The sequence below is a fragment of the Setaria viridis genome, chromosome 5 (assembly GCF_005286985.2).
Source record: "Setaria viridis chromosome 5, Setaria_viridis_v4.0, whole genome shotgun sequence".
In the NCBI taxonomy this organism is placed as follows: Eukaryota; Viridiplantae; Streptophyta; class Magnoliopsida; order Poales; family Poaceae; genus Setaria; species Setaria viridis.
In genome coordinates this window covers 24,194,933-24,216,661 of record NC_048267.2, presented here as the reverse complement: position 1 = coordinate 24,216,661, position 21,729 = coordinate 24,194,933, and the positions used below count along the sequence as shown (strand labels likewise).

Sequence of the window (21,729 nt, the reverse complement as noted above, 5' to 3'; positions counted from 1 at the left end):
TTTGTGGGAAGAGGATAAAACAGGATGCAAGAGGCAATGGAGAAAAGGCTGCTTGCTTGGACTTGGAGCATGAAACAGCTTCTCCAGTTTCAACAACACGAGATCAACCCAGTACTGGAAGAATGCTGTGATCAAGTGAAACTGTCTGCACTACACAAATCTGGAAAATAGAGTTGTAACTATGTGCAACATAACCTATTGGGTGTAGAAGGCTTCTGTTGTTTCAGGTTTGCTGTCCAGTAAACATTTTAGAATTTCTAGACTATAGTCAAATAGCTATAATAGTATACCAACTTCTGAATAGCGTCTTGTTGTGACAGTTCCTGGGGTTGAATTATGCAAGCAACTTTTTATGAATTGTATCTGGCAAGCACGGCTGACAAAATTGGGGCGTAGCGAAATTTCTCATTTTTTCACCACCTTTAGTCAAGTTTTTACTGCAGTGACTGAACGATAATGCTCAAGATCCATGGGTATCATGTGATCTCACTCGGCTACCCTGGGGGCGTACCCTGGAGGCGTGCATCACTTTTATCAATTGTGAGCAACCCTTCCCTTTCCAAACTGGAAAGCATTGACAATGTAATACAAATTTCCTGATGCCAGCACTTATATGGACCATCTCCTCTGAGATACCTTACCAGGATCTTCCATGGCAGGTCGCAAAAACGAGTGGTCTCCCTTCATAATTCCCCAAGAAAAGATGTTCTTCCATCTGATGCTGAACTCTGCTGCGCGTCACGTAGAAGGATCAGAGCGTGAATATCCGTTTTACATAGTTACCAATTCCTTCACGATGTTCTAGGTTGGTATCTGATCATTGCAATCTTTGCCACCTTAGGGTTCTTGGTGTGGCTTTCTTTCCGGGAGTTGCTGAGGATGCAAGCACTGGTGGTAACTGGGTGTCTGGGTCTGCAGTTCAAAATCTTCAGCCTGGGTACAGGAAAAAGTCATAAATGAACTATTGGAGGAGTCTTTTGATGGGCTTGGCAAATTTGCAACAGATCCCAAAGAATGATCCTCTATCTGTTCATTTTCTGACAAAGGTGGGTTCATGTTCCTGGATTGATATTTAGCAATTGGCAGTATGACTATTTCGTCCCTCGGTAGTAACTCCTGCAGGTGCAGTCATACAAATAAAGTCATCTAAGTAATGTTAGTTGAGGAATCAAAACGCAAAGATGTGTATTATATGCTCAGTATGATTTCTATTTATAACAAAGGTATGCTGTACTGGAAATTTATGAATGTCAAACTTGGAAATGTGAACAAAGGATACAGACCTATTTTCCAAAATGTCTGAAGCCCTCCAAAAGAGAGAACATTTCTTTTTAAGTGTGCTGGGCAAGCACGCTACAAGCAAGGCGCGACGAAGCAGCGCTAGTTTTTCGAAAAAGTATATTTTACTCCCCTCACCTATTTACTTTGTCCACTTAACCCCCTAAGCAAAATTTAGGCTCACTTTACTCCCCCAAACTATTTCATTTGGTCCAATCTAACCCTAATTAGATTTCTCTAATTTGTTTTTTCTGTACAAATTGAGTTTTAATTTCATATTTTACCAGCTAACTTATAACATGATGCTCTACGTTAGAAAAATACATTAGAAATTTTTCATGATTACTTTTCATACAGTTTCTAACATTAGAAATTTTTTAATGATTACTTTTCGTACAGTTTTGTATTCGTATAGTTTTGTATATCTAAGATCAATTTCATTATTTATTAAATATTCCTAACCTATGAAAATAATCGTGAAAAATTCTTAGTATAATTTTTTAATATAAGGCATCATGTTTTGTATATGCTCAATTTAAACTCAAAATTCAACTCATACACGAAGAAACACAAAAGAGAAATCTAATTAGAGGTGGATTGGACCAAATGAAATAGTTTGGGGGAGTAAAATGAGCTAAAACTTTGTTCAGAGAGTTAAGCGGACAAAGTGATAGGTGAGGTTGAGTAACAACGGTGAGGTCGAATGTACACGAAAACAAAACGATATAGAGACTAGGCAGAGGAAGGGTTTGAGCAACCAAAGGAGAAATGGAGGCCTCTCTCACTCCGATAGCCCCATTTATAACAAAATCACCACTCCTTCACTAGCAAGCCTCCCAAAACCACCGACTGCATGAACATGAAACATGGATGATGTGACATTACACGTCGCCTAAACATGGACGGTCCTCGAATAAAAATAAGAATTTGTTACAATTTTTGGAAAAAAAAAGTTTATTACTTCTAACAGGCTAGACTTTCTGTGAATATATTTTGTACAAGACCGAACTTGTCGGTCACGTGTCACCGGAGAGGCGGAGACAGTTGCGATTCTTGGCTAGGCGGAGATGAAAAATCCGTTGTCATAAAAGTGAATAGGACGGACTAAAATGTTCAATCCTTTGTCGGGAAAAGTGAAACCACATCTCTCTATGAGCCATGAAATTAAATGCTATTGGGAGCCTATGAAACCACACGATAAAATTTTGCATTGGAGAGATAGTTTCAAACATCATTTCATTTTCTTATTGCTTATGTGGCTATCTTGATAACATCAATATGAAATCATGCATTGTAGAAAGAGTTTCATCCATGGTTTCATTTTTATTCTGTTGATGTCGCACTCTTGAAAATAACAAAATAAAATCATGCATTGAGATTAGCAAAGTGACACTTTCAGAACAAACCTTATAGGATTAAACAAATTTATTATAGTGTAGAATAAAACATATAAACGCATTGACACTTTCAAAACAAACCTCATCGGTACACTTTCATGTAAACTAATAGGCAACATAATGAAAGCGACACTTTCAGAATATATCATCAGTACAATGGTCATAAACATAAGGCAAGATAACCAAAGTGACACTTGCAAAATACATCATCGATACAATGTTTAGAAATATAAGGCAACATAACTAAAGTGACACTTTCAGAATATATCATCTGTACAATGTTCAGAAACATAAGACACTATAACCAAAGTGACATTTTCAAAATACATCATCGGTACAATGTTCAGAAATATAAGGGTACTTTCACTCTAAGTACCATTAAAATATAAGAGCACCATCCCACCTCTGAACCATCTACTTAACCTTGAGACCAAGCATCAATCCCGCGACAATAACAAATAAAACAAGCAGCACGTGGGCGAGTTTGACATTGTGTCTATAATTCCCGATGAGCTTTAGTTCGTCAGTAGCCTTCTAAAGTTGTCGCCGCACCATCTTGAGCTCATTCCTAATCTCTCTAAACCTACTGCTAGCTTTTGCCAATTCTTCCTTCCACTTTTTTTTGCATCTTCTTCAGCTTGCACCTTCTTCTTCATGAGCTTCACCAGAATACCACAGGCCCTATCATCCCATTCTAGATCAACCCAAATCATGTAACTGCATTACTTATTTTCCTCCAGCAAATTAAACGCCCCTTTACAACTCACCGTTGACAACAGTAACATGAAACCACAGAACCAAAATCTCTGTAAAGCAGGTAGCCATTTACCTTTGGACAATAAGCAAACTGATGGACATGGTTGGGAAAGGTCCAAGAATACTTCACCATAGCTCTCAACCTATGATCGCACATGTTTTCAGAATGTCAACGGGTAGTATCGCAAGAATATGTCTCCTAGCAGTAACTACCAACAGAAGAAGATGATACAACACTCGAATGCTTCAAAAAAGGTCATTGCAACTTGAAGTGAATGTTTAGTTTTGCATTTCATAAACTATAGCCTATCAACTTCTAACACCAATTGAAATGCAAACCTAAGGGTAGGATGAAATCGGAATCTACTGCCTTCAACCCAAATCTCTAATTCTACCTTCCCTATGATGATAGGGGAAAGTAGTAGCACAAAATACGACACTGACCTGACCGTGCTCCTACTCTGTTTCCTGCTAGGATGCGCCATTCCTACCGCGGGCCATTGCAAATCTGCGCACTGACGCCTCTAGGCTCTAGTCTTTGCTACAGGCAACAGGAGCGTGCCGGTGAGTCCCTTGCAGTGTACGTCATATCGAGAAATGAGAAATAATAATATACCCATTACTTTGGCCTGCAATTGGGAAGTGGACCAAACTTATTAAAACTATAATATAAAAGAAGCGCCTTTTGTTACAACCATAACTACATCATGTCTCAGTGGTAGAGTTTTTGACGAACTGGAAGATCTTATTTTTCAACTCATGCTTACATGAGGGACCCCCTTCATGCTTACATGAGGGACCCCCTTGGTCTATGACATTTTTTGCACATTTTTCAACACATGCTTACATGTGTGTTGACTGTCGTTAAGTACCAAATATGACCGTCAATATTCTCAAGAATAAAGGAGAACTAGCATTTCTTGCACGCATATTTAGTTAAGAATAATGCAATTCCATATGCCCTTGGAGATTATTTGAGTGCAGGTGAAATGACACAAAAGGAAGGAGAAAACACACACCCATGGTGAAGAAACATAACTCCAACCAATGAGAGATTGCCACGGGGGCAGCACACGGATCCATGGGCCCACAATTCACAGCAAACCGCCTTATCGAGGTAGGTAGCACCCGCAACCATCCATGGGACCCACCTGGAAGTCTACCGGATGAAGGTAGTTGCGAGTGGGTGGTTCGGCTGAACCGCCTCTGTCTCCCCTCGTCCCTAGTTGACACGTGGTGGCGGTTGATGGCTTCCCTACATCGGTTAGAGGAGATTCCCCCAAATATTCCTCCTGTAAAGCACCTTTATGGACCTATAAATAGAGGGGTGTGCTCTCCTTTCCAACACACACCACAAGTTGAATCACTCTCTCCCTCATAGTTTCCAAGTTAGTAGGGTTAGGCTAGAGTAGCTCTACTCATGGTTCCAAGTCTTCTTGGGAGTTCAGGGTATAGCTCTTGTATCTTTTATTCCTAGATTGACTTTATGCTATTCAAGTTATTCATGTTCTTCATATAGTGTTATGCTTGGTTCTTATATGCATGAGTTAGTCTTATACCCTTGCTATGTTGATATGCTAGGCTTATATGCTCGTAAGCTAGTCACATACCCTAGCTATCGTAGTACAAGTGGCAGCACCAAGGAAACGGGGGTCCTCCAAGAAGGTGCTTACAAGCGGGGTCCGCCCACAGAAAGGGCTTCCTCCTTGTGAAGCCCAAACAAGGAGACAGGCCTGGAAACCTGAAGGCCCCAAAAAGTAAGGGAAATATCGTGTCGATGACCTCGGGGAGTGGTGAGGGCCTCCTGGGAAGGAACTCAGAACCTAGGTTCAACGCACCCCCGGGACGGTGGGCCTGAGCCCACAGGAGCAGGCGCTCAATAGGATAAAATGGTAAAAGAGGAGATTAATGTGCAAAGGACCTTAGTCAGGTACTGTGCTACCATGCGTGTCAAGGTGAGGGGTGTTAGGGCAAGTGGACGACATGTCAAGAAAAACTGTAGTAAGGAGGGCAGCCATTGGGCCGCCGCAATCACACATGGAAGAGTAGGGGGAAGATTGGGGTGCAAGACTTCCCCCGATCAACCCCATCATGGGCGTGGCCTATAAAAGGCCAACCCTTGTACTAAGAAAGACAAGCAATTCTCAAATAACATAACATACAGGACGTAGGGTATTACTCTTTCAAGCAGCCTGAACCTGCCTAAAACTTTCTCTAGCATAACCATCCACTAACTCCCCTCGCTGGCTCTTAAAGCTCTGTGTACGAACTAACCCCTAGGCCGGATCTCTAAAAGGGGGTACCATCAGATCCCTGCTCATGGTGATCAACCACTGTCAGCTGGTGCACTAGGTAGGGGGATAGTGGTGCGTTGAACTTTGAGGCATCCCTGCGGAACAAAGGCAATAGGGAGCCATTTTGATCTTCATCGGGCTCAGCATAGTGGGTCGGACGACAAAGCTAGTGGCAGGCAAGAAATGCCCCGTTGACGGGTGGCAGCGTCGCAATTGGCGATGTCCGTTCCTCCTGTGCGGCAGCCGGACGTTGGGGCCTTAGCACCGCCGCGCATGAACACTCCCCACTCGGCCTTCGGTGGGGCCATCTCCATCGTGGGATGGGTGGCCTGTTTCCACAAAGAGGCGAACAAGCACGCAGAAGCAGCATCATGATGATGGGGCTCACGCATGTGCTGCTGCCTCAACTTTGACAACCTAATACCAGGAGATGCCCTGGTGGTTGCATAGGCCCTCCTCCAGCACCCGTTGGTAGAGGCTATTGCCAAGACCCTAAAGGGGTGATGGTTGGAGGACCTGGCCAAGCTGGTGGGCAAGGCCCCGGCTCCCTATGGGCCAGGTGATAGCTTGTGCGACCAGACTGAACGTGGTAGGCACGGATCTGACTTGGTGCATCCCCCGTCCCCTAGCTGCTCGTGAAAGTCCATCATGTCTCCCCCTCGCTCCGGGTAGCAGGACCTGCGCACACTCCTTGAGCGGAACCGCTTGAGGGAGGATGCATGAGTCACCTCACCTTGTATCAGAGCCGGGAGCGGCATCACGAGCTATTCCGAGCAGAAGACCAAGCCTTGTCGGGGTCTGCCCCTAGGGGGGACTCCTGCCGCGAAGCAAGGACCTCCACGGGTGGGGACGACAACTCTGCCCTTATAGGGCTGAGTGCCGGGCCTTCACGACTAACCTACATCTGGTTGATTGGTCGATGAAGTTCCGACCTGATATCCCGGAGAAGTACAACGGCACCATCGACCTGAAGGAGTTCCTCCAAATCTACATGATGGCAATCCAGGCTGCTAGCGGAGGGCCGAAGGTCATGGCCAATTACTTCCATGTCACTCTCTATGGGTCAGCATGGTCGTGGCTAATGAACCTCCCCATAGAATCCATCCATTTCTAGGCGGACCTAAGTGAATAGTTTGTCACCAACTTCGCGGGCTCGTTCGCCCGACCAGGGATGGAGAGCGATCTTCACGCTGTCCGTCAATGTGATGACAAAATGCTACGATAGTACATCCAACACTTCAGCCAAGTTCATAACACCATTCCTCAGATCACCTTGACCTCAGTGATAGTCGCCTTCAGCCAAGGTCTCACCACCAACAGCTAAGGGGAAAGTTGGGGACCCACAACATCGAGACTGTGGCTGAACTATTCACCTTGGCCGACAAGTACGCCTTGGAGGTCGAAGCTCAGGCTTTGCCCCCTCCACGGGAGGTACCTGCCAGTCGGGAAGAAAGGTCTCCCCGATCCGGTAAGGAATGGGGGGACAATAATAACAAAAGGAAGGCCGTTGCCACGCTAGGCCTAGAAGGATGGAACAAGCCTCTATTGCTCGGAGGCCCCGGAGGCGACAGGAAGCAGCCAACGTCAGCACGACCGGCGGGCGGCAAGTGGTGCCAAATCCACAAAACCCACCACCACGACCTAAACGAATGCCGGTTGGTGAAAGGTCTCGTCGACAACCAGCAGAAGGAACGAGAGGACCGCCGCCGCCGGGATGGCAACGGTGGAGGCCCCGGAGAGGGTGGCTTGGGTTTCCAAGAGCCCCAGCAGGCTGTTACCATCATCTTTGACAGAGCAAATGCCCCCATGTCGCAAAGGAAGCCAAACTCCTTTGGAGGGAGGTGTGCTCCACCGCACAAGCCCAGAAGATACCCAGCTGCTGAAGTGGCCGGGGACGCCCTTGACTTTCAACCGCAATGACCACCCCGATAACATGGTGGTGGTAGGACAACTTCTCGTCGTCGTTACCCCCACGATCTGCAACATAGGGGTGGCAAGGGTCCTCATCGATGGAGGAGCCAGCCTCAACCTCCTCTCGCCTCAGGTTTTCCATATGATGCTGGTGGGCTCCCGGCAGCTCGTTCCATCACACCCATTCTATGGATTATGAAGGGAAGGACCACCCCCTTGGGGAAGATCGAACTGCCCGTCACTTTTAGCGACCGAAGCAACTTCCGGATGGAGAACATCACCTTCGATAAGGAAGAGTTCAATTTACTATACAATGCATCCTGGGCAGCCTACCTTGGCCAAATTCATGGCAGCTGTACACTACGCCTACTCAACCCTGAAGATCTCGGGACCGTCCGGGATCATCTCGGTGAAGACCAACATAAAAGGGGTCGTGTACTGTGCTGAGAAGCTCTTCAAGGCCTTGGCCGCAGCCACATCCAGAGATGACGACGAGCGTCCAGAGCAAAATCCGCATGCATCGACCAAGCAGCCCATCATCCCCAATGACGCCGCGATCACCAAGGAGGTTCAGCTTGGGGACGGCCCCGACAAGGTCATCAAGATTAGGGCCCAGCTAGGAAGCAAATATGAAAGCGCACTTGTTGCCTTCCTCCGGGCAAACACTGACGTGTTCACGTGAGAGCCGTCAGATATGCCTAGAGTGCCCAGAAAGGTGATCGAGCACAAACTGGCCGTGCATCCCGACGCGGAGCCCATACAACATAAAGTGCGACAGCAGGCCTCGGAAAGGCAAGACTTCATCCGCAAGCAAGTTCGAAAGATGCTGAAACCGGCATCATCTGGGAGGTCCTCCACCCGGGGTGGTTGGCTAACCCGGTCATCGTGCCTAAGGAAAAAGAGAACCTCTGGATGTGCATCGACTACACCGACCTCAACAAGGCCTACCCGATGGATCCTTTTCTGCTACCCTTCATCGACCAAGTCATCGATTCCATGGCGGGATGTGACCTCCTTTGCTTTCGGGACACGTACTATAGGTACCACTAGATAAGTATGGCAAGGGAGGACGAGGAGAAAATGACGTTCACCACTCTGGTGGGGACGTACTGCAATGTGCGCGTCCTGTTCAGCCTAAAGAATGCTGGTCCCACCTTCCAGCATACCATGCGCATCACATTGGGGGACCAGCAGGGCCGTAACGTCGAGGCGTACGTCGATGACATCATCATCAAGACCCAGGATTAGGCTACCCTGCTCAAAGATCTATTTGAAACGTTCGACAACCTACAAGAAACATGCTTGAAGCTCAACCCAGAGAAGTGCGTGTTCGGAATACCATTAGGGAAGCTGCTAGGTTTCCTCATCTCTAACCGACGAATAGAAGCCAACCCTGGAAGCTAGAGGCGATCGAGCATATGCAGCCTCCCAGTCGCCTAAAGGATGTGCAACGCCTTATGGGCTGCATGGCGGCTCTAGGGTGATTTATCTTAAGGCTCGAGGAAAGGGGCCTCCCCGTCTTTTAGCTGCTCAAGAAGACGGGGCATTTCGAGTGGACAGATGAAGCAAGCGAAGCCTTGAAGCAACTGAAGCTATATCTCTCGACGCCGCTAATGTTGGTTGGCCCTAGGGATGAGGATACATTGATTCTTATACATCACCATGACCCTGCAGATGGTGAGTGCGACCCTTGTGGTTGAAAGGGAAGAGCAGGATCCACCCCCAAAGGGAGCATCACACCACCCGAGCACACCACCGACAAGCACGACCTGGGGGCTCCTAAAGGAGGTCCTAGAGAAGCATTGCCTGACAAGACCCTTCCCAGGGTGCCCAGGACCTAGGAGCCCGACAGGCAAACAGAGGAGCCTCCCGGGGGTTCACCCTCTCGGGACCCTGACTGCACCATCCCGGGATGGACCAGGAAGGTACAACACTTGGTGTACTTCACCAGCGAAGTACTACGGGATACTAAGGAGTGATACCCCTAGGCACAGAAGATGCTATACGCCATCCTAACGGCGTCCCGAAAGCTACGGCATTATTTTCAGGCACACCCGATAAAAATGGTGATGTCATATCCTCTTGCCTAGTTCTTCAGAAACTGGGAAGGCACAGGGTGGATAGTGAAATGGTCCATCGAGCTGGCCAAGTTTGGGCTCCAGTTCACCCCTCGCCATGTGATCAAGAGTCAAGCGCTGGCGGACTTCGTCGTCGAGTGGACCCTTGTACCCTGCCTCGAGGAGGAGGCCATCCAGGGGTCCATTAACACTGGAGACAGGGAGCCATGGATGTTGGAGTATTGGACCATGAACTTCAGCGGGTCACTCACCCTGCATGTCATGGGGGCTGGCGCGATCCTTACCTCTTCCACGGAGAAGTCCTCCGCTACTCAATATAGCTCGACTTCCGGGCCACCAACAACATGGTGGAATACGAGGGCCTCCGCGTGGGGCTCCAGGCGGCTGCCAGCATGGGGATCCAGTGACTACTTGTGAAAGGTGATTCACAACTAGTGGTGAATCAAGTCTCCAAGGAGTATCAATGCACGGACCCACAGATGGCCTCGTACGTTGCAAAGGTCTGGAGGATGGAGCATCACTTTGATGGAATGGAACTTCAACACGTGCCCAGGAAGGACAACATCAACGCCGATTAGCTATCTAGGCTTGCCTCATCTCAGGCACCTTTGCCTCCCGGGGTCTTCGAGGAGCGGCTCTCGCATCCCACCGCCACGGTAGCTGACCATGGCGAAGGGGAAAGCCCACCTCCGAGTGGGGGGACCCAGGCCAATGCCACAAGAGGTAAGCTCCGTGCTCCCCTTATGTTCTTAGGGACCCTCGTGGATGGATGACATCCATAGCTTCCTGAAAGAAAACATCCTTCCCAAGGATGATGTCACCGCAGAGAGGATCACGCGAAAGTCCAAACGCTACATCATGGTAGATGGGGATCTATACCGACGCGGCACGGATGGGGTCCTCCTGAGGTGCATAACCCTGGAAAAAGGTGCTGAGTTCCTCACTAAGGTCCATGAAGGTGAGTGTGGGACTCACTCATCCTCCCGCACGTTGGTTGGGAAGGTCTTCCAGTAGGGTTTCTACTGGCCAACAACCCTCGAGAATGCAACCAAACTAGTTAAGCACTGCAAGGCGTGTCAGTTCCACGCAAAGTAGGTCCATCAACTAGCACAGGTGCTCAGCACCATCCCCTTATCATGACCATTCATGGTTTGGGGGCTTGACATCTTTGGACCATTCCCCAAAGTAGTCGGAGGGTACGAATGGCTGTACGTTGTGGTGGACAAATTTACCAAGTGGCCGGAGGTGGTCCCGGTAGTCAAAGCAAACAAGAGTTCAGCCTTGAAGTTCATAAAAGATCTTGTGGCCCGTTTCAGTGTGCCCAACTGGATAATCACCAAAAATGGTACGCAGTTCACCAACGCCCTCTTTGGCGATTATTGCGAGGACATGAACATCAAGCTATGCTTCACATCCGTCGCTCACCCTAAGAGAAATGGAGAGGGAAAGAGAGCCAATGTAGAAGTGCTTAAAGGGCTGAAGATGTGAACCTACAACGAAATGAAAAAGCATGGTATCGGGTGGATTGATGAGCTGCTGGCGGTGATATGGGCTAATCGAACTACACCTAACAAGGCTACGGGAGAGACTCCTTGTTGATGGTCATTAAGTACCAAATATGATCATCAATATACTCAAGAATAAAGGAGGATTGGTATTTCTGACATGCATATTTGGTTTTGAATAATGTAGTTCCACTTGTCCTTCGAGAATATTTTGTTGCAGGTGGATTAGCAAAAAAGGATGGAGAAAACACTCTCTATGGATCCAAGAAACACTCTTTTTACCAATGGGAGGTTGCCACGTGTGCATACCATGGATTGAAGGGTCCACAAACTAGCACAATCGCCTCAATCCACCGGATAACACACACAACCGCCATTGGGACCCACCAGGCAGTCACCCAGAGAAAGGCAATTGCGAGGTGGGCCCACAGGGGGTTGACCGAACCAGGGTTTGTCATCTTTGCTGCACCGGGTAGGTTCCTCCATGTGTGCTGGTTCTTCTTCTTTCTGCACCACAAATTCTTCCTTCTCATCCTTCTGGAGTTCTTTTCTGAAAATTCCAGCAAGTATATGTCCTTGATTTCCTTGCTCTCGCGCCCCAGATTGATAGTTATCCCATTCTCTGTTGATGGCTGCTCCTCTGCTGATTTTCTGTAGAAGTTGAGCAGCCTCCCTGAGTGTCTTTTCCATAAGGTCTCCTCCTGCACACATTTGAACAAATTTCTAGCATTTTTGGGTTAGTGAAAAATAAAATGTATGCAACAACACATCACCTGAGAATCCAAGCTTAGGTCCTTGTCCAAGTAGTCGTTGAATCTGTCCCAAGCTTGATCTATTCCTTCATCTTCTCCTTGCACAAATATGATCACTTCCTTCCGAAGGTTTTGAAGTTTGCTAACAGAAAAATCTCCCACAACACTTTGTCATCAGTGCCTCCCAATACCCTTTCGTGTCAAAATAAGCTTCTGCATACCATTGTCTCGCTTCACTTGCAAGTGAAAACGGGAATAGATTCTACTTGAACCAAGCTGGCGAAATTTTTTCTTGTTGTAGCATGTTGCATAGCATCGTGAATCGCTCAATGTGTCTATATGGATTATCAGTCTTCACTCCTTGGAAAGGATTGCTTCTAGCCATGTCAATTATTCCTTTATCTAAGATGTACTCCTTGGCTGCAAGCATTGAGTCGGATTCCTCCATGTCGAATTGATTGGTTAATGGAATTACATAGTCCCTTAGCGACTTTTCTCCTTCCTCCTTGTAGCGATTGATCAGAGCCATCTAGACACAAAAAAACAAAAATAAAGGTTTTATTTTCTAGAGAAAAGTTAGATGTTGGAGGTTAACAAAAATGAATACAAATTTAAATGAAGCAAAACTGACTTGTTCCCCGACAACGACACTAGAAAAGCTTGTTGATGGCAGTTAGCACGTCAATTTATGAACCGCAAGCGTACGGATCAGTTGTAGCTCTTCCCTTAGAGTAATCCCCCAAGGTTTATCAGTCCGTGGAACAAATGGATTTGCACGCTTAACTAAGCACTAATCTATGTAACTGAAGATTCTTTGTATATGATATGAGTGATCTAATAAAGGATCTAATGACTTAGATTAAAGCAGATAGAGAGTATGAATGTAAACAAGATAGATAAAATGCTTGTCCTAGGGATCTAGGATCACTTATAGATGTAATCACCATGCATGAAAGAACTTGATCTAAGTGTTATTGTGAGTGGATGTGAACCATGCCCAACACTTTCCCTCTCGCACGTTGTCACTACACAAGAGTACTCAAATATTGAACGATAAGAACACTGCTTGATGATCATTCTAGGTAAGCAAATAAGCAACCCAAAGTAGCACTGGCCAGCCATTATGTGAAAGAGCATCATCAAGATATGATAAATAATAAATAGATCTTAAACAAGAGGTTCGGCGATTACAAATCAAGATCTCTATACAACCCCGAGGACAAACAGAGACTTTACTCCATGATCTTACACATGTTAATAGAATTCTTGATAAAGATCGCTCTGTAGATCAACTAGACCAAAGACGATGACGAATAGGGGCAGAAAAGCCCCAGGCTGATTGACCTGGGCACCTCCAAGATGATCGGCTTAGGAGGTTCCTTCATCGTTTGGTGCTCTGCTTCGCGTGTTTTCTCGTAGATCCAATCTTCTCTCCATTTTTCCTCCTTGTGGTGGCTTTTGATGGTGTTTACGTGGTGTTTTCTCCTCTCTCTCCAACTCTTTCTTCCTTAAAGTTCATGAGGGGGTAATTATAGTCTCCCATAGGCGGTGGCTCTAAATCAATGTCGGTGCAAAAACCCTAGACATTATCATAGACTTCACGCTGAACGAATGGGAGGTCGACCAAGCCCTAGCATGGGCCAGGCCAATCGGCCCCGAGGGCCCCAGGCTGATTGGCCTGGGCCCTTCTGGTCCTCTCCTTCCTCGTACTGGCTTCCCTCAACAACCCATGTCCAAATAACCATTAAGATCTTTATGCAACCCCCCTTGATTATGTCATACTTTCTGTCATAATGCAATATACTCCAAAATACAACACATATGCAATAATGGGGTTATTTCAGGTGCCAAGTGGTGGGTTAGTATAAGGTTAAGCATAAAAACACTAAATAAATAACACTAAAAGAGTGTCAATAATGAGCGTCAACAATCCCCCCACGCTTAGCTCTTGCTCATCCTCGAGTAAGTCAGGCGACTATAAACTTCTTCAGCAGGGTTGAACAAAGATCTTGAACTAAACCTAAGCAAGCGAGTCAAGTACCTAGCCTTCAAACAAAAGATCAGAGGAGTAGCAAAGATAATCAAAGTATGGGTGTTCAAAGATTTATCTCAGCAAAGATTCCCCACAGCTATTATTAAGACCAAGTAACTTCAAGAATCAACTACACTTACTTTCTGGATTTATTCGGAGGGTTTATCTGTCATCATAAAACAATCTCCTTACAACAAAATTGAAACAAGAATTCTTTTCTAGGTTCCTACATGTCGCTCAAATGAATGTTGGCTATCCTACCTAGTTGCAAGCTCCCATCTCTCAAAAATTACTCAATTATATGGTGGAGCTTGGGTAAGGCTAGCTAGAATCAACACTTATATTATCAAATTAAGAAAACTCTCTAGCGGTTGCCTACCTTCCGAGCCATTAATCAGAAGAATATCCACATAATGTGAGGTTTTCAGGGATGAGAAGGTATAGAATGGTGGACATGTGCAAAGGCAAATAAAATTGTGACTCTGAGGCACAAGTGATGTCCTCATCGTCGGATTGCACATGGTTGAAATGAAAATCTGTTCCGTAAGCAAGTTCATCTTTTCTTTGCACCTCTCTTGATGTTCGTGACAGTAAAAAATCCTCCTTTATTTCCTTTTTGTTTTCTTCTATTATATTTTTTCTCTTTCTCAATACTTTTCTTTCTTTCTTTCCTTCTTTTTTTTCTTTTTTTATTTTTAATCTCTTCTTCAAACATTTGTTATTTTGGCACAAGTTTTTTTTTCTAAAAAAGAAACAGTTTGAAAAGGTTCAATTGTACAAAATGAATTTCTAGATCCCGGGATTTCTTACCTCCTCTCGAACCATAACGGACTAGTATTATTATTTGATCATTGAATCGTTTATTTCGCTTGAAAGCGGTTTAATTCTTTTACAGACGTCTTTTTTTTAGAGGTCGACATCCATTATGCGGTATAGGTGTTACAGTCCACTCTATATTTCATCGTGGAAAAAAATTCCATAGTGGAAAAAACATAAAATTCAAAAAAAGTAAAAAATTCTAATTAGATCTATCTCGAATTTTTGAGAACCCTTTGAAAAGACGTTCAAGGGGTTCTCAAATCAAACGAAAAAAGGAAAAAAAAACCTTCATATTATAAAAAAATGAGGGTTTTATGTCTTTGAATACCACACCATAAAAAATAGTTTTAGATCCTTCCAGAGGCCTTCCAGGAATTTGCTGCGCGAAAATCTAGGCAAGGAGACCCAAACTGATCGGCTTGGCCTCTCTTTTCCTCCACTTTGGCTCAACTATCTGGTGAAACTTCCTTTTCTTGTATCTTTCCTTATTTTTCATAAAGCTTGACCAGAAATTGGGTTGTGCTCAAGGAATAGATAATAAAATTGAGAAATATTGGGTTCGCGTTTAGGAATTCAGTAGAAAATATGATTATTCCAGTGAAGAACTCTCATTACTGAATATTGACGAGGCTAGAAATCAGAGATGGTAAAAGGATATGATCAATGCTCAAAATTAAAGCAAACTAAGAGAGAGCGATCTTAACTCAATTCAAAGCATCAAATCTGCTTACGGTGGTACGAATAAATCTTTTTGGGTATTGGCTAGGATAAATAATAACTCTCAACCTGGTTAAAGAACTTGATCAATCTTTTTTTTGCACAGATAAGAAATAAAATTTTAGATCACCTCCAATCCAAGCCTTACTCATAAAGCATAACCAAAACTGAAACACTTGATCATCATGAAGCATGGGTACTGCATAAATAAATCAATTACTAAACTCCACAACTATGATTTAGAATTCAAGACAATGTTCATGATCCAAAGTTGTAAAGAAGACAAGAAAATAAAGGTAGACACTAAAAACACTCGCACGATCCTCGATTTTATTCATGCTTCTTCTCACAAAGACGCTAAAGTAGCGATCCAGGGCTAAGTCTTCCAAGAAGCTTAAGAAGACTACTACTTTATCTACTTTTGATTAAAATAAAAAAGTACTAATTTAGACTCTCACACGACTTAACTTGACCAAACTAGATCCAAAAACTCCTAGGATCTAGGTTCACATGAATAATTAACTACTGCACACACTAGCATTATAGAGGTTACGTGCTCGCAGGATCTTTTCCCTCCTACATACTGTTACTACGTATGCAAGGGTAATCAACCACCTCGCTCATTGAGCAATTACACAACTGATTTGAGATTTGTGTCTACAACTGTTGGTGACAATGCTAAGAAATGACCGTGTCAGTATATATACTAATTCAAACATAAGATTATTCTCCCGTTCTTCCATAAAGAAAGTACCTATGCAATGACTGTTGAAACCCACAGTGCCACATGTTGAATGGCGCAGCTGATGCTTTCCTTTAGCAACACATAAAGGTCACCGTGTCGGTGGAATCAGGATGTCCCAAAGTGCGATTATTTCTTGGGATAGTGTTACACGTACATCTCTCACTACGGATGGTTATGATTGAAGCCGTATACAGCTTTAATTGTGAGAACAAATTCGAATATGTTCCCATCCATTCTTTCTGTAGATGCCAATGGATGAGGGTGTAATTGAATCAGCAGAAATCATTCTCTGGAGCTAAATATAATACTGATACTCTTTTAGTTCAGAGAAAAATGTGTCCACAGTCAAGAGAAACCATTGTATATATGTTTCTTTTTCTTTCTTGAGCGAAAAACCTGGAGGAAATGCCATACTGCCGATTTTTGCTGGATGTTTGTTTTCATGTGTGTGAAAAATTGTGTGATGGGGTTGTTGTCCATGTTAGCCTAGTAAGTGATCTAGCATATGCATATATTCTGCTGTATCAAAGTGATTTAGAACTCGGAGAAACTGTTTGCGAAAATATTATGGTTCTAAAAATGGAGCCATGAATGTCCAGAATCTTATGCTTTGTTCTGCATTGTATCGGATTTTAGGAAACTCTTAATAGTCTCCATGCAATGTATTAGGAAACTCTTACTAGATTCCATTGCACAAGATGCTAAGCCATAAACTGCACTGTAGTTTACCACTGCACAGAACTTATTTTCTATGGATGTAGAACGGTGCAAAAGCTTGAACATGTATGATGCATCCATTTATTTTAGCACTTATAGCACAGTCGTGCATCCTCAATCAAATAGATTTAGTGTTGTCTAGTAGTGGATGTTCTAGTGGAGATTATTATATTTTTCCCCCTAAAAGTTGATGCCTAAGGTATTTATAACTGAAAATTCTAAACCTCGAAATGTTCCAATATCTGTCGGAACCCTTTCTTTGCATCAGAATCAACTGAGATTTTCGATTTTACAGTTTGCAGGAATTATCATTTATCACCACATCTGTCGTCAACCTTCAAATAGTTAAGTATCCTATGTTTAGGCTTCAATCAGGATGGGGGCAACTTGTACGGTCTCTGTGTCGTAAATATGCATCGCCCAAGTTGTTAACCTTTGTTAGAGGTCCTACCAATCAAGTTCAATGGATGCTGACGCTAAAGTGAGGACGCATTATATAGCTTGCTAAGATCCACCTACTTGATAATATAAAGAAAAATGTTCCTGCATTATGTAGCTAGAATCTCCCCATCTCGGTTATATAAACGACCGTGTCCAGAAGTTCCAAGAGACTGTTGTAGCAATGGGCAATAGAGCAGCTTTTGTGGTCGCGTTTCTCTTAAGGGCTATATATGGAGGCATGCAGATAGTAACCAAAAACGCTTTCAATGAAGGCATGAGCACGACTGTCTTTGTTTTCTATAGGCATTTAATTGCTATTCTGTTCTTGGTGCCGGTTGCTTTTGTTCTTGAAAGGTAATACAAGTCTTGTAACATATTTTTCTTACATACCACCTTGGGAATGGAATTGAGGCTTCTTTCTGCAGGAAAACTGCTCCACCACTTTCATTCAAAGTCTCTCTGAAGTTATTTGTGCATGCGTTATACGGGTAGGTGAGCTTGATCGTTGTCATTTTTTTGGGAGGGCCAAATGATCGGTATTGACCTGCTATCAAGCTGCATAGATTTCAATGATAAAGCAGCAACAGTTTTCAGAGTCTTCATGTTCAACTGCATGGGCTCCAAAACCTTGTTTTTGAAGGTCCTATCAAAGATCTATGCTTGAACTACTATTGCCACCTCTGTGCAAAGATGTTATGCTTCCTCGTTCAGTCATTCGTCCATTAATCTCTCCTTTTCTTGGTGAAAGTGCAGTATTTGTTAATATTTCCTCCCAGTCTCATCCCATTTTTCTCTGTTATTTTCCCCTATTGTTATTATATATATACACTTAGTTTCAGCAACAATTAACAACAAACTAGCCTTTAGCAGCACATAGAACAGCGCAAGTTTTTCTACTGATAGTGGTAGATATATGCAGAACTTATCAAAACTGAGATATTTAAGTAGTCTCGATGGATCGTTCTGTTCACAACCAGCAGTATTTATGATTTCTATTTGTTCCACTTACTTGTACTTATAGCAGTCACTAATCATTTCATATCTTTTTTTATTATTTTTTTAGGATTTCTGGAGCAATAAACATATATGGCCTTGGTCTAAGTTATGCTTCAGCAACAGCATCATCTGCAATATTTAACTTACTGCCAGCAGTGGCTTTCTTTCTGGCTGTTCTTTTGGGGTGAGGGTTTTTATTTTGAAACTTGCATTTTTTTCTTAGGAAGGCTGGAATATTGGACCCATAATTTACATACTTGAGGATTATAATGTTGAACTAAAGCACGCACAGCGTAAGCTGCACCTTCCAAACTAGAGTAGATTTAGCTAATCAGTTGTTCAACCTATTGTATTATGTCCCATTGGATCCAGTCTTACACGAAATGGAGCTTATAAAGTGACTGTCAAACAAATTGATGATGGAAGTATTGATAGTGTCAAAAGCATCATACGATCACATGAACTTTTTAGTGAACCTAGAGCGATCTGGCAAACTTACGAGCTTTTAAAGTTTAGTAAAGGAGCCTCTTGCTATTTGCAATCTACCACAAATACTATGTATGATCTGTGTCTCCTTTAGACAAGTTAACTTGAGGAGGTGGACTAGATTAATTTTGGATATTCTTCGTTCTATATCTGGTAGGATGGAGACTTTGAACATGAAAAAGTTCCATGGGATTGCAAAAGTTTGTGGCATACTGTTCAGCCTTGCAGGCGTCGTTGTACTTGCATTTTACCAAGGACCTGAAATGAAATCATTCAACCACCACCATCTTTTTCATCACATAAGTAACTTTCATGGTGAGGCTACTGCTCATCCTAGAAGGACTTGGATACTAGGAATTTTCCTGACTACTTTATCAACTACATCTTGGGCTCTTTGGACAGTTCTTCAGGTATGAAAGTTACAGGAGTTTTTTTTACAAGTTCAAAGAACATAATCAAACAGAACTGTTGGCTTGCTCATGACATTTACCTGCACAGTACTTGTTCTCAGGGGCCCATGTTGGAAGCATATCCATCTAAGCTGCTCAACACAACTCTCCAGATGATCTTTGCAACAATTCAATCTTTCTTTATCGCCCTAGTGGCTGAGAGAGATTTTGCAAAATGGAGGTTAGGCCTAGACGCACGTCTTATTGCTGTGGTGTACTCTGTAAGTTCAATATCTTCTCGATCAGATTCCGTTACCAGTGCCTCTTTATTTTTAGCTACAGATGAGCATTTAGTTTTGAACTTCTTATTCTTCGAAAAAAGGTGTTTTGTGAATTGCAGAAAATTAATAATACGATATAGAATTATCAACAAATGAAAGTTTCTAGATTATGTTTTCTCCCTGTTTATCCAAGTGGAACAAAGGTAATGGGATCAAACTGAGGCTCACTAATCTTTAGGACCTGTTTAGAATTATATTGTACATTCCCCTAAGCTAATGGACTGTTTTGAGTGCGAGGATTTCAACAGTTCCATTCCCATACAGATGTGATTTTTTTTATATAGTAGAGCCTCACTTAAATGTGTCAGGACTCAAATAAAAATTGAAGTGTCTTTCGGTATCAGTACAATTAGCTAAGTTTCAGCACGGCTGACATTCTATCCTAACCTAATTTATGTTTTTTTATCCGTGTTGTTATATATATTCTGCACTTGTCTCATTGTGTTTTCCCAGTCACCAATACAGAAGTATATTGGTATTTTTTTATTAACCCTATAGTTTTATTAATGGAGGCGCATTTTATGTCCCATTGACGCTTTTCCCACATGACCATCGGTAGGTAGAGCACTACCAACAATATGAATGTGATGCTTGGTTGTTTGAAAGTGCTGAACACATCATGCAGGGCATACTTGTTTCTGGAGTTGCATATTATATGCAAGTATGGGTGATTGATAAGAGCGGACCTGTTTTCTTGGCCATGACAATGCCAATAACCCTGCTTGTCACAATAATTCTATCTTTGTTTCTCGGAGAAGCAGTTACCTTGGGAAGGTGGGTCTGCCCTCAGATTTCTTTTAACAATATAATGAAGATGATTTACGATTTTTAACAAGGAAGTCATCTTTTTTCCCAGCAGTATCTTAGGTGGAGTAATTATGGTTGGTGGTCTGTATAGTGTTCTTTGGGCAAAGAGATCTGAGCATGTAGTTGTCAGGAAGCAGCACATGGCTGCTCCAGTAGAGGCAGCACAAGTTTAGCTCATACTAGCGATTCTGTTTGTACATCAAAACTCAATGGCAGTTTCAGGCTGGTTTGTATTTTGTAGTTACTGATCAACTGAGAGAATTTTGAAGTTATGTTACTCTTCTATTTCCTGTAAATGTCATCTCTTGTTCAAGGTATCAAGGTTCAAACTAGTGTGTTATGCACTATTGGTGCAGTATTATATTGCACCTTTCCTTCTTGTGTCTCTATGTTACATAACACTCGAATGATGTGATGATAATCTATCGAGGAATTGAGGGGAGCTGGTAATTAAATGAAAAGAAGTAGTACTAATGGCTCGCAACAACGTGGAAAGTCTAGTTCAATAAACTCAGACTAACAAAAACAGTCGGGAACGAACGCTCACCACTAGCAATCACATTGGACAACAAAGAACCAGTAGCAACTACTGGCGATTTTCCCTTCCCAACACCATCCGCTACTCCAGCAGGCAAACCCAGGACTGCCTGGTCAGGGACCGGTGGCGCGCTAGCCGATGGAGCCTGGACTGTCAGCTCAGGGGCTACTCCGGCATCTGTTGGTGGCACCTCCTCTGGCACCTTCTCAATAGACGCAACCTCAACGCCCTGAGCGATCACAACTACTTCATCCGAAGTAGCCTCATCGTCACCAAGCGCCGCGTCGTCAACCTTTTGAGACAGATAAAGTGACCAAAAAGATTACAAGTTAAAATCCATCAGCTACGAGTACCCAGCTACATACCTTGGCACCCTGAGACTTCTCAGGTGGAGAAGTCGAGGTAGACTTAGCAGCAGACCTCTTGCGGACTACTCGGCGTTTCTTCATGGGAGGAAAGGGCTCGTCTTCTGACTCCTCAACAACAGATTCTTCTTCTGATTGCGCCAGATAGCCAGCAAGGACTCCGGACTACAAGAACAAGTCGGTATTCAAAACAAATATCTCAAAAAGTTCAAAAAGTACAAGTCAAGTGAAAGGCCATACCACTTCTGGCTCATACCAAGCATCATACTGACAAAGCGCTGAAGGAATAACTGGCACTCCTTGATAGTTCCTGAAGAACTTGGCCAGCAACGCCTCCACATCATCATCAGAAATATCCTCAGCAG

The 21,729-nt window shown here is 43.7% G+C and overlaps 1 protein-coding gene across 2 annotated transcripts; it reads left to right on the top strand.

The window, feature by feature from the left end:
• Positions 1-17,582: 17,582 nt before the first annotated feature.
• On the top strand, positions 17,583-20,835 carry LOC117855229 (WAT1-related protein At5g64700). 2 transcript variants are annotated; one of them, XM_034737536.1, is made up of 7 exons: positions 17,583-17,796; positions 17,868-17,930; positions 18,506-18,622; positions 19,082-19,334; positions 19,436-19,594; positions 20,280-20,428; positions 20,511-20,835. In XM_034737536.1, exons 1-7 carry the CDS (start codon positions 17,624-17,626, stop codon positions 20,632-20,634), a joined length of 1,038 nt encoding a protein of 345 aa, XP_034593427.1. In that variant the 5' UTR covers positions 17,583-17,623; the 3' UTR covers positions 20,635-20,835. The 2 variants fall into 2 exon arrangements, with proteins under 2 accessions (XP_034593427.1, XP_072149642.1); XM_072293541.1 differs by having other exon boundaries at positions 17,593-17,796; positions 20,514-20,835.
• The last annotated feature ends 894 nt before the right edge of the window (positions 20,836-21,729 follow it).

What these genes read in the sequence shown, in the direction of transcription:
- LOC117855229 (XM_034737536.1), top strand. Translation starts at nt 17,624, where the DNA reads ATGGGCAATAGAGCAGCTTTTGTGGTCGCGTTTCTCTTAAGGGCTATA. An exon ending in GTTGCTTTTGTTCTTGAAAG is followed by an intron (nt 17,797 to 17,867) that starts GTAATACAAGTC and finishes TTCTTTCTGCAG; the next exon opens with GAAAACTGCTCCACCACTTT. An exon ending in TTTCTGGCTGTTCTTTTGGG is followed by an intron (nt 18,623 to 19,081) that starts GTGAGGGTTTTT and finishes TATATCTGGTAG; the next exon opens with GATGGAGACTTTGAACATGA.